At 44.6% G+C, this 12,977-nt stretch overlaps 1 protein-coding gene across 1 annotated transcript in view; it reads left to right on the top strand.

Annotated features, from left to right (window-relative positions):
* The first annotated feature begins 1,915 nt into the window (after positions 1 to 1,915).
* The window catches only part of LOC124507605 (ankyrin repeat domain-containing protein 26-like), a 705,441-nt gene continuing 694,379 nt past the window's right edge, over positions 1,916 to 12,977 (top strand). The window contains 3 exon segments of the mRNA XM_047073901.1: positions 1,916 to 2,166; positions 7,101 to 7,215; positions 7,377 to 7,550. Of these exon segments, the coding sequence (XP_046929857.1) occupies positions 1,916 to 2,166; positions 7,101 to 7,215; positions 7,377 to 7,550 (540 nt within the window).

Below are 12,977 nucleotides of genomic sequence, written 5' to 3'. Positions count from 1 at the left end.
CCCACCTCCACCCCTTCCGCCTTCCAGGCAGGGCCGCCAAAGCTGCACCCTGGGACGCGGCGCAGGGGAGGGCCCCCCACAGGAAGGGTGTGTGGGGCGAGAGCGGTGTCAATGGGAGGCCGAGCTAGGCGAGAAGAGGTGCCGGCTCCCGCCAGGCTCCCCGGCTCCGGACCCCACCCCATTCCCCTATCGGAGCCCCCTGCCCTTTGATCGCAGTTCCCCTGTAGGCCCGGGGCCCTACAGTCTCCCTGGCATCCAGTAGTCTCCCTGGCATCCGGCCCTCACCTCTCTGTCTCCACGCCCCCAACCCCCGGGCCCGGGGCTCCCACTCCTACCCCAAAGGTCACGCTCAGGGAGGGAGTGGGCTGTGGGAGCCCTGACGTCGTGGGAGGGTGGTTGTGCCCGGAGCGCGGAGATGGAGTTGGAGGGCCAGGAGGAGGGCGTGGATGGAGGGGCTGCGGAGCGGGTTCCCTGGGATGCCAGGGTCAACTCACCCATCTCCAGCCTGGTCTCAGCAGCGCAGGCAACAGCGGAGGCTGCGGCGGTGGCGGCGATGGCTGCTTGGTCCTCGAGCCCCGGCGGGGAGATGTTGGCGTCTGCTGCAGCCTCTGACCCCATCTCGGGCTCGGGCGGAGGCTGAGGCATGAGCCCGGCATCGCGAGCATCGCGGCCCCGCGCCCGGCCCATAGCCCCGCGTCCTGGCCCCACCTCCACCCCTTCCCGCGGTGCAGGCACTGCGGCCAGGCTGCACCCTGGGACGCGGCGCGGGGAAGGGGCCCCCCGGGAGGGGCGTGTGGGGCGAGAGGGGTGCCAAAGGCAGGCCAGAATGTGGGGAGCAGAGGTGCCGGCTCCAGCCTGGCTTGGCAGCTCCGGACCCCGCCCCACCCCCCACCGGAGCCCCCTCCCTTCCGTTCACAGTGCCCAGCTGGGCCTGGGCGCGGGAGTGGGAGCCCAATAGTCTCCCTGGCATCCGGCCCCCACCTCCCTGTCTCGAAGCCCCCAACCCCCGGGCCCGGGGTTCCCGCTCCCGCCCCTAGGGTCATGCTCAGGGAGGGAGGGGGCTGTGGGAGCCCTGAAGGCGTGAGGGGGGGGGATTGTGCCGGCAGCGCAGAGTTCAAGGCGGAGGGCTAGGAGTGCGTGGATGGAGGGACTGTGGCGCGGGTCCCCCGGGACGCCAGTGTCAACTCACCCATCTCCAGCCTGGTCTCAGCAGCAGAGGCAACAGCGGCGGCGGCGGCGGTGGCGGCGGCGGCGGCTTTGGCTCCGCGGCCCCCGGAGCCCCAGGCTGGGAGATGCTGGCTTCCGCCGCAGTCTCTTGTCCCATCCCGGGATCCGGTGGCGGCTGCAGCGGGCTCCAGGCTTCGCCCGCGTCGCGGCCCCGGGCCCGGCCCCTATCCCCTCCTCACGCCCCCACCTCCACCCCTTCCCGCGGTCCAGGCAGGGCCGCCTGGCTGCACCCTGGGCCGCGGCGCGGGGGAGGGGCCCCTCGGGAGGCGCGCGTGGGGCGAGAAGGGTGCCGAGGCGAGTCCCGAGCGTGGCGAGCAGAGGTGCCGGCTCCCGCTAGGTTCCGTGGCTTTGGACCCCGCCCCACCCCCCACCGGAGCCCCCTCCCCTCTGTTCGCTGCCCCGCGCTGGGCCTGGCGAGGGGCGCGTCGGAGCTGTGGGTACCGTTGACAGTTAGGCCTCTGTGCGCATGCGCACTGGTTGCCTCTTCTGAAGTGCGCAAGCGCGTTTGTGTTTGGCGGGATCCCTTGTTGCCGGTTACTGAGAAGTGGCAGCTACCCAAACGCGGATCCTCACTGCTGGGGTGTTGTGGCCAGGCGGGTTTGGCCTGTCTCCGGCGCTAGTGTTGGGCTCGGGAGGCAGTGGAAAGGGAGGGCGGGGTGAAGTCTCTGTGGAGCCCGCAGGCTTCGCAATGAAGAGGATTTGGCGGTTCGGGAGGGAGAAGGGCATGTCGCCCTTGGGCTCCGCTTCTGGCTTGCAGAGGCAGGGCAGGGGCGTTGGGCAGAAGAACAGTACAACTGACAACTTGCTGCTGGGTTACCATGTCCAAGACAGAGATCTCAGAAAGATCCACAAGGCTGCCTGCGTGGGCAACGCAGCGCAAGTGCAGCAGATTCTGTTCTTCGCGGAAAATGGCGTGGATGATAGAGACAAGATGAACAGGTAATAGGGGCTTGGAGGCTGGCAGGGAGGAGGTGGGACGGACCTGGGAGAAGAGCACACCTGCCCTAGCTCTACCTGTGCATCCGAGCCCTCCCTCGGGGGCTGGGTTCTCTTCCCTCCTGAGGTCCCACTGCCCCTCGGTCGTGGGAACCCTACGTGGTCTAGCACCAGGCCGACAGCGTGAGCGGCAAATACAAAGTCTTCAGCTGCCCTGGCACGTACTCGTTAATTCCTGAATAGACCACTTGACTCTCAAGTTTGACGTGATTTACCCAAATTTCAATAGTAATACACACGAAATTAAGTGTCGACAACATGTTGTTTTTAATGGACTCATTTTCATACCATAACTTCATAGAAAAGTGCATAATGGGAGAAAGAATTCCTGTAATCAACTTCTGGGCTAGAAATTCTTGGGACAAAATCCAGTATCCAGTTTATGTCTGTGTACACTTAGGTGTGTGTGCTATTTCCTGAGGGACCTTGGAAGGACATTTTGAAGTGGAAGATGGCTCTGAATAGGAGGACTCCTTTTTCTCAAAATGTGTACCCTTCCTGTATTTGTCAGTGTTAGGTAAAGCAAATGAAAGCATCCTGGTTTTAAGAATTTTGAGCTACACATGCTCTTCTTGTGATGTCATTAAGGAAATTTTTGGACTCACTATCTTGTACATCTGAAACTGATAGAACACTGTATGCTAATGAACTGGAATTAACCTAAGAACTTATGTTTTTATATAGGAAGTAGATTTGCCCTTCCAGATATCAAAATGTACCTGAAATTTCCACAAATTATTCATTTACACACAGCTGAAAAGACAGATAAAGGAGTGGTGCAGAGTAGAACATGACCAACGCTCAAATATACATAAGACTTTTGAATTTGATACTGGTGACATTTCATATTAGTAGGAGAAGGTGAATTATTCATAAGTAGTGGAGAAACAGCCGATTTGGAGAAAACTTGTTAGCATTTTATCTCCCTAAAATAAGTTCCAGATGGGATATCAATTTAAAAATTGTAATATGCAAAATAAGAAAAGTAACAGAAAAAAATCCCACAAATGCCTATTTACCCATCCTAAGAATGACTTGAAAAGCAAGACTTTTGGGGGGTGACTGGGTGGCTCAGTTAAGCCTCTGACTCTTGATTTCGGCTCAAGTCATAATCTCAGGTGTTCGTGGGTTCAAGCCCTTCGATGGGCTCCCTGCTGTCAATGTGGAACATGCTTGGGATTCTGTGTTGCGCCTCTCTCTCTCTCTCTCTCTCTCTCTCTATTTCTCTATTTCTCTCTCTCAAAAAAAAAAATTGGGGCCCCTGGGTGGCTCAGTTGGTTAAGCGATCTGACTTTGGCCCAGGTCATGATCCGTGCTTTGTGGGTTCGAGCCCCGCTTCAGGCTCTGTGCTGACAGCTCAGATTCTGTGTCTCCCTCTCTCTCTGCCCCTCTCTTGCTTGCACGCTGTGTCTCTGTCTCCCCAAAATAAATAAATATTAAAAAATATTTTTTTAAATCAAGAATTCTGGAGATTGATTTAGCAACATAAAAAACTAAAAGCCTCTATCAGAAAATAATATTATTAAAATAAAAGACAATGCACTTGCAAATATTTACAACATATTTGTATCAGACAACAGAATCTATCTTCGTTTTACAGGGAAGTCTTTGAAATCAAAACGAACAAAAACGTGTAATTTGAAATCGTGCAAAGTATTTCTTTGCATATCTACAAGGGACCAGTGGACATAGGGAAATATAGTGTCCCTGGGAAAAAAGAAATTTAAGTGAAAAAGGGACTGAAATACACTTTTCCATCTACAACCTTTGTGAAAATAGAGTGATGGTGCTTATACTGCCGCTTAAAGTTTGTTTTCGACTTTCCAATAGACAATTTGGTGTAAGTACCACATTTAAAAAATAGGTATTCCTTTTACCCATCAATTTTATTTGTACTAAAATATCTTTAGGAAATCACTAGAGATAAATGACATACATTTTGCTTTTCTCAGCACTATTTAAAATAGCAATGTATTAAGAAGAACTCGTATAATGGCTTTTATAAGTAAATGTCATTACATCCCTAAGATGGATATGTGATCATTGAAAGTGGCATAGATAATAGATATACACAGAGATGCAGAGCTGTGCTTTAGTGGATCATTAAGTGAGAACAAAAATCAGTGTGATCATAGGTACACACAAGCAGACTACGGTTTTATGTTAAGCCCAAAAATGCACAAAATGTGACGACATTTGTTATTTCTGAGCCTTTGTATTTACATGCATTTTTCTTTGCCTTCAAAGAAAATCTGTGCTTTCTACAGGAAAAGGTGTATAAAGGTCCTATTAAAAGTTTATTATCAACAGAAAGGGTTTATTGTCGTTGAAGTGATCCTGGAGAAGAGCAAGAATATTGATCTTATATACATAAAAATAATTTCTCACTTTGTGTTAAAAAATATTTTTGGATGTAAAATAAGAAAAGTGAGTTAATTGGGGCGCCTGGGTGGCGCAGTCGGTTAAGCGTCCGACTTCAGCCAGGTCACGATCTCGCGGTCCGTGAGTTCAAGCCCCGCGTCAGGCTCTGGGCTGATGGATCAGAGCCTGGAGCCTGTTTCCGATTCTGTGTCTCCCTCTCTCTCTGCCCCTCCCCCGTTCATGCTCTGTCTCTCTCTGTCCCCAAAATAAATAAACGTTGAAAAAAAAAAAGAAAAGTGAGTTAATTAAAATGTTTTTTGAGGATTGGCACATTTGGACAGCTTTTGGCCTCTTCAGAAGTAAAGGGAATATTTTTATTTGCACTTGTAGATTTTATTATGCATATATTAAGCATATACATAAGTTTTCTGTTATAGGTAGCTTTATTACGTGTAATAGGTAAATGATTTATATTAATCATGAAAATAAAATATATTAGTTGTGTGCTTATGAAAAAAATAAGACCTAGCAAATATAAGGGATTATTTACTGTTTCAGAAGTATGCTTTCCTTTATATACCTTTTCTTTAAAAATATTGAACTCTCCAAATGTATTTATCCACTCTTTCCATCTGTTTATTTATCACCTAGAACCTGCACATATATTATATAGCGGACATACTCTACCCAAGATTCTTTTGTTCTCAAAGACTTTATTTTGCACAGTATGAGCAAGATGAGGAATTTTATTTATTTATTTTCTAAAGATATTATTTTTTAAGTTTATTTATTTATTTTTGAGAGGGATGGGGTGGGGTGGGGGTGGGGGGAATGGAAGGACAGAGAGAGAATCCCAAGCAGGCCCCGTGCTGAAAGCAGGAACTTTTCCAATACACTTTTCAAAGAGTCCCAGCACGGGGCTTGAGCCAGTGAACATGAGATCATGAATTGAGCCCAGATCAAGAGCTGCACGCTTAACAGACTGAGCCACCCAGGTGCCCCAGCTTTTATCTTGTTTACTTTATGTTTTAAGTGTTATTTATTGTTGAGGGTGAAAGCATGAGCAGGGGGAGGGGGAAAGGGAGAGGAGGGACAGAGCATCTAAAGCAGGCTCTGCGCCAGATTTTATTTTTAAGTAATCTCTATACCCATCGGGGGCTCAAATTTACAACCCTGAGATCAAGGTCCTATGCTCTACTGACTGAGCCGGCAAGGCACCCCTAAGATGAGAAATTTTACATTGAAGTATTAGGACTTAATCTCAATGGGAAGTTTTCCTCCTTCCTTTCAAAGTTTCTGAAGATAGGAAATTGTAAAAGATAAGCTTTAGCTGACCTTCTGAAATTTATGAGAGTAGTAACTACTAATATCGATCGCTGGAAATACTTGATTTTCGTACAGTCTGTAGATAGACCTCAATATTTAATAAAATGAACTGTTCCTAGTCATTGGAATCCTGAGTTTCCTGTGGCTTAAACTTTCTTGAGAAGCAAAGTAAGAAGTTCTTAAAAATGTTTTCCTTTTTTTAATTTAGTCCTCTTTTCCTATAATGCTTTTCAGAACTAAAATTTCTTTAAGTGCCAATCATATGACTAGAACTGCAATAGACCTATTGTATATACCATCATTTCACATAATGGAAGGCACCAAGATTCTATGGTGTCCCACTATTTGGTATACCAATTATTTTTTTAAAGTCCTGCCATTTACAGTTGTAAGACATTTTGAGTTATAAATTGCATTCCAATGTCAGAGGTATTAAAATGTGACAAAATAAGCATCTTAGAATCATTGAAATGCACTATTCTTGCTAATCCTTAAAACATATCTGCAAAGTAGGTGTAATTGTATCAAGGTAGCTAATTGAAGTGTTGTCTATGTAAAGCAGTAGTAATTGTAAAAATTATATTATCCAACAACTATTGAGATGTTATTTGTGCTAGGAAGTGTTCTAAATACTTGCATAGATCCTCATTTAAGCATCACAACGAGGTCTTGTGAGATAACTACTCAGTATTTTATTTTATTTTATTTTATTTCATTTCATGGCATTTTATTTTATTATTATCTTTTTTTTTTTTTTTTTTTTTTTTTTTTTTTACCAATCTCTACACCTACTGTGGGGCTTCAAACTCACGACCCTGAGATCAAAAGTTACATGCTCTTCAGACTGAGCTAGCCAGGTGACACGAGACAACTACTATTTTTATCCCCTTTTGTTGAGGACATTGAGGATAAGTCTAAGCAATAACTAGTGAGTGACAGAGTTAAACTAGGGTTCAAACCCAAGTGGAGCTGAATCCCGAGGTCATGCTCTTTCTCTTCAAACAGGCTGCTCTTTTATTAGTGTGATGAGTAATCACTACTAAATATTGTACTTTCTCCAGAGGAAAACTGAATCTTTGTTTTGGAGGCATAGGAATAACATGCTACTTAATGTTTACAATTTCCTGAATTAACTGCAAGTTTTGAGAGAGTGCACTATCATTTCCTAAAAAGTCCTCTCACTTTTTTAGGACTGCTCTCCATTTGGCCTGTGCCAATGGTCATCCAGAAGTGGTGACCCTCCTAGTAGAGAGGAAATGTCATCTTAACCTCTGTGATCATGAAAACAGGACAGCTCTCATGAAGGTATGTAGTACCAGCTATGTCTGCCTGAGATGGATTTGATGTCATTACTTAGAATGAAAATGAAATTATTGCCTTGAAACAAAACGAATTGGTGAAACCTGTGGCATGCTTACTTTAAATTCTCAGAATTTACACTCTGTTTCTTGGCATATCACTGACAGGCCGTACAGTGCCAGGAAGAGAAATGTGTAAACATACTATTGGAAAATGGTGCCGATCCAAATATTAGGGATGTGAGTGGCAACACTGCTCTCCACTATGCGGCCTTTGGTGATAATATATCCATAATAGAGAAGCTGCTGCTATACAATGCGAATACTGAAGCAAGAAATAAGGTAAAGAACTAATTTATACATTATTTGAATTTATATATATATATATACATGAATATTTTAGCCTCAAAATGTTTTATTTCACACACACACACACACACACACACACACACACACACACACTCACTCACTGAATTCTATACCTCAGGCCCTGTCATCATGGAAATAACTCCAATGCCAAGTCAGGGAGGGCTAGAAAAAGGTAGTGCCCACAGAAAGGGCAAAGTTGTATCTCCCAGCCACCCTTCCACCCCAGAAAGAAAATGTTTCCATTAGTGCCTACAAGTGGATGGTAGTCTCAGAGCCTATAAAGGACTAGAGGTCTAGAGGGGAGTGAGGTGATGATGGAGGCTGGGTGCTATGCAGGGGCTTAGGCAAGGGGTGCTGCTGGGGATAGGTGGGAGGAGGAATGGAGACCCAGACCCAGCAGGGAGAGCTTGGATGTGTGCAAGCGGGAGGAGAAAGCAGCAGGTTGTAGGTGCTGGGCACTGCAGGCCCCGGTGCTCTGAAGATGAGGGCATTGGGGTCAGGTCATGTCTTGACATCCAGCAAAGGCATCTACTTGTGTTGGTAGCCACTCGGCCAGCCATGTACCATGTTGGGGTGTCCCACTTCAGAGAGAAGCTCCTGCTCAACCTTGTGTAGCTCCTCAGCAGGGTTGTAGCTGTACATGGGGAGTAGATGATGGCCACACTTGCTGGCCCACCTTCCTTTTCTTTGACATGCATTACCTTTCACTGCTGAAGCCCCTAGAGGAACACCCTTGGTTGACACGGGCAGGGTCAATTTTATGTATATGGAAGTTCAAGGATTCCCTGAATGAAAATATTTGGCAATAACTTATTTATCTAAGATTTCTTCTTCCTTCCTTCCTTCCTTCCTTCCTTCCTTCCTTCCTTCCTCTTCTTATATTTTATTTATTTTTGAGAGAGACAGAGAGAGAGAGAGACAGAGACAGAACAAGAGGGGGAGAAGGGCAGAGAGAGGGAGACACAGAATCTGAAGCAGGCTCCAGGCTCCCAGCTGTCAGCACAGAGCCCAATGCAGGGCATGAACTCATGAGCCATGAGATTAAGACCTGAGCCGAAGTTGGATGCTCTACCAACTGAGCCACCTAGGCACCCCTAAGATTTCATTTTAAATGAGGATACTTCTAAAGAAACAGAGAATACTGCTTTGTTTTATGTATTTATGGCAAATATTTATGAAAACAATATATTTGTTAAAGGTAAAACTTATTTTGTTTTCAAATATTTTTCCCATCCAATTTTTTTTTTAGTGAAAAACAACACAGGAAAGCAAAATTTGCCCTAGGCTTTGTCTTAAACCTCAAAGAAAACAAATGCATTTTACAATAAAAAACATCGCTGCTGTTGACAAGTTCCTATTTGATAAAAAAAGTGATTTATAAAAATGGGATTTATCTTTTATTGGCCAAGGATTAAGAGAAAAAAGGGGAAAGGAGGGAGCAGTCAGAACTAAGTAGGCCAATTTGGAAATTTGACAAGTGAGATAAAATAACAAGAAGAGGCTGTTTGTTTTATTGTTTTTTTTTCCCCTTCAGTTTATATGTTTAGTCAAGGAGTCTTCAATTTTTGAGGGGAATAATTGTTACTTAGGGAAACAGTGAGTTGCAAACCTGCCTGGAGACCAAGTGTAGGAGGACTCAGAAGAAATCAGATTGGCAGTGAACAGGTGGTTGATTACGTGGGCAATGAGAAGAAAGAACAAATAATTAACTGTCATATAATCCTATTCTGGCAGAAACAGCCACTTAGGTAAGAGTCTAAACTCTGCTCTGAAATCTAGAATATCTTGATGGGAAGTAAGAAGTTTAAAAGTAATGCAATCAAGTTGCATTTTGACTTTACATTTAGTCCCTGTTCTACCTCTGCTCAGGGAAATTAAATGCAGTTTTGATAAGTCATTCTTTTGGCTAAATCTTCAAATGATAGAGGGAGTTGGCCACATAGATGAGACTGATGTGATTGTCTGCTGCACCACTCTCAGCTAGAATTGTGGTGGTGAATCCCCGTGCCCTGGGGAAGTTTCAATTTTTTTTAACAAGCCTAAACTCTCTCCTGAAGAGTTTGAGTAAATCTAGTAACATGTATACATAGACATGGATATTTAGAAATATTTTTTTTGAGACTGTGCTACAACTCTTGGTTAAGAACTACTGGGGTGTGTGGGTGGCTCAGTCGGTTAAGCGTCTGACTTCAGGCTCAGGTCATCATCTCACAGTTCACAAGTTCTAGCCCCGTGTTGGGCTCTGTGCTGACAGCTTAGACAGAGCCTGGAGCCTGCTTCATATTCTGTAGTCTCCCTCTCTTTTTGCCCCTCCCCTGCTCGTGCTCTTTCTCTCTCTTCCACAAAAAGTGGACATTTAAAAAAAATTTAAAAGAAGCTAACTACTGAATGGAGGGGTACCCAGGTTTTTCAGTTGATTAAGCGTCCGACTTCCACTCAGGTTGTGATCTCATGGTTTGTGAGTTCGAGCCCCACATTGGGCTCTGCACTGATGGTGCAGAGACACATGAGAGTCTCTCTCCCTGCCCCTCCCCCACTCGCTCACGCTTGCTCTCTCTCTCTCTTTCTCTCTCTCTCTTTCTCTCTCTCTCTCTCTCTCATATTCATAGCCACTTGGTTATTACAAGCAGTGTTTTCCTGATTGCAATAGGAGAAAATCTTGAATCTTCTTTATTAGTTGAAGCTATGTGACCAACTGTCTTATGATGTCTGTTAAATTCATATAGCCCTGGCATAATCCAAATGGTAGTTTTAAACATGGAAATGCAGTTAGTGACAATACAGTTGGGAATTGTTTTCATAATTTAGTTTCAGCATAGTTGTGAACTAATTTGTCTATTTGATTAACAGTCTGGGAGAATTAAACACAGATAGATTGCAGTTTTAATAAGCGTTGGAAAAATTCTTAAGGTGGGTGTTACGAGTCTTTTTGTTGTGATTCTTTTAGACAGAGAGAGTGTGAGTGGGGGAGAAGGGCAGAGGGAGAGAGGGAGAACCTCAAGCAGGCTCCAAGCTCAGTGCCAAGCTTGATGCAGGACTCAGTCCCACAACTCTGGGATCATGACCTGAGCTGAAGTCAAGCATCAGATGCTCAACTGACTAAGCCACCCAGGCTCCCCTCTTATGAGTCTTAATAGCACTTTTTATTACATGTTGGGGCCTAAGTTTTTGGTAAAACGTGATACTGATACTTCAGGAAAGATTTACATACAAATATATGCTTTATGCACAACCAAAATACCCGTGGGCTATGGACTAAATTTGGCCCCTGGATGTGTTTCGTTTCCTCCATACATTCAGTCAACATTTAAAATTATGACACTCATGCAGAAATCTGGATTTCAGACTTTTCTTAAAATTTTTTTTTTTTTCAACGTTTATTTATTTTTTGGGACAGAGAGAGACAGAGCATGAACGGGGGAGGGGCAGAGAGAGAGGGAGACACAGAACCGGAAACAGGCTCCAGGCTCTGAGCCATCAGCCCAGAGCCCGACGCGGGGCTCGAACTCACGGAGCGCGAGATCGTGACCTGGCCGAAGTCGGACGCTTAACCGACTGCGCCACCCAGGCGCCCCCAGACTTTTCTTATAGAATCATACCTGGTACTTTGAGCCCATATTACTGTTTGGTATGCATTCCAGCGGCTGACCTTTTTATATGAGGTATGGGTGTCTCCAGTTTGCTACTGTCCCCATTTAGGTTCTTCACTTACTCGAGTCACCTACTTTGCCTCCATAAGCATTGCGTTTACAATTACTGTTATATGATATATATATATATATATATATATATATATATGTGTGTGTGTGTGTGTGTATATACACACACACACACAAACACACACACACATATATTTATACACACACATATATACATATATATACATATATATGTGTGTATATATATATATATATATATATATATACATATATATATATTTCAGACTGCGCTAATCAGATCTCTTTTGGACACAAAGAAACCTTGGTAATTTTTTTTTAAAGTTAATTTTGACAGAGAGAGAGAATCCCTAGGAGGCACTGGGTTTGAACTCATGAATCATGAGACCATGACTTGAGCCAAAGTCAAGAGTCAGATGCTTAACTGACTGAGCTACCCAGGCGCCTCTGTTTTATGGTCTATTTTGATAAAGATTTCAAGGTTTTCAAGGCAATCCATATTAATTTATAATATATATTTTGTATTTTATGTTAATGTCTTCGGAATAGGATTGAATTTTCCAAGTTAGACTTTCTAAGTTGTTTTTGTATTGTATTCATTTTTTTAACGTTTATTGATTTTTGAAGGAGAGAGACCACATGCATGAGTGGGGGAGGGGCAGAGAGAAAGGGAGACACAGAATCCCAAGCAGGCTCCAGGCTGAGCTGTCAGCATAGAGCCCAATGCAGGGCTTGAACTCACAAACCATGACATCATGACCTGAACCGAAGTCGGCCTTTTAACTGACTGAGCCACCCAGGTGCCCCATAAGTTAGTTTGAAAACAAGACACTTTTTCCTTCTGTGTACTATGAATAATCGTATTCCTGGGGTGCCTGGGTGGCTCAGTCGGTTGAGCGTCCGACTTCGGCTCAGGTCATGATCTCGCTGTCTGTGAGTTTGAGCCCCGTGTGGGGCTCTGTGCTGACAGCTCAGAGACTGTAGCCTGCTTCGGATTCTGTGTCTCCCTCTCTCTCTGCCCCTTGCCCGCTCAGGCTCTGTCTCTCTCTGTCAAAAATAAATAAACATTAAAAGAAACAAAATTTGAATAATCGTATTCCTATTGGAATATTTGCAAACCGTATTAGATTAATCATGGTTACAGTTGAATAGGTTATGCCTATTGCAGACAATATTCTCTTTCTCCTCAGCATTGTTCCCTAAAAATGCAAATAATGTAGTCACTTTCATTATGCTAAAAATGATCTGTATAAATCAGTGTTTGAATTTTTATTGATAAGCCATTATATTTTTATTTCCAATTTATATTTTGCCTAAAATATAAAGTAAGTAGCTATTCCAGTGGAAACTGGAATACAACTAGAATACAGATTTTTTTAGAAGTAGATATGTATTAGGGTCCCAGGATTATTATAATTGACAATAAAATTTCATATGGAGCTTCCTAAGGGTTAAGATAAAAATTTAGCATTTTTGGGGCGCCTGGGTGGCTCAGTCGGTTAAGCGGCCGACTTCAGCTCAGGTCATGATCTCACGGTTCGTGAGTTCGAGCCCCGCGTCGGGCTCTGTGCTGACAGCTCGGAGCCTGGAGCCTGTTTCAGATTCTGTGTCTCCCTCTCTCTGACCCTCCCCCGTTCATGCTCTGTCTCTCTGTCTCAAAAATAAAAATAAAAACGTTAAAAAAAATTAAAAAAAATTTAGCATTTTATAATAGGAGAAAGCC

The sequence above is a fragment of the Lynx rufus genome, unplaced genomic scaffold (assembly GCF_022079265.1).
Source record: "Lynx rufus isolate CCGP_SWC_20201006 ecotype Redwood Valley unplaced genomic scaffold, mLynRuf1.p SCAF_12, whole genome shotgun sequence".
Taxonomy (NCBI): Eukaryota; Metazoa; Chordata; class Mammalia; order Carnivora; family Felidae; genus Lynx; species Lynx rufus.
The sequence above is the reverse complement of the archived record's forward strand: the minus strand, read 5'-3'. Positions and strand labels throughout refer to the sequence as shown.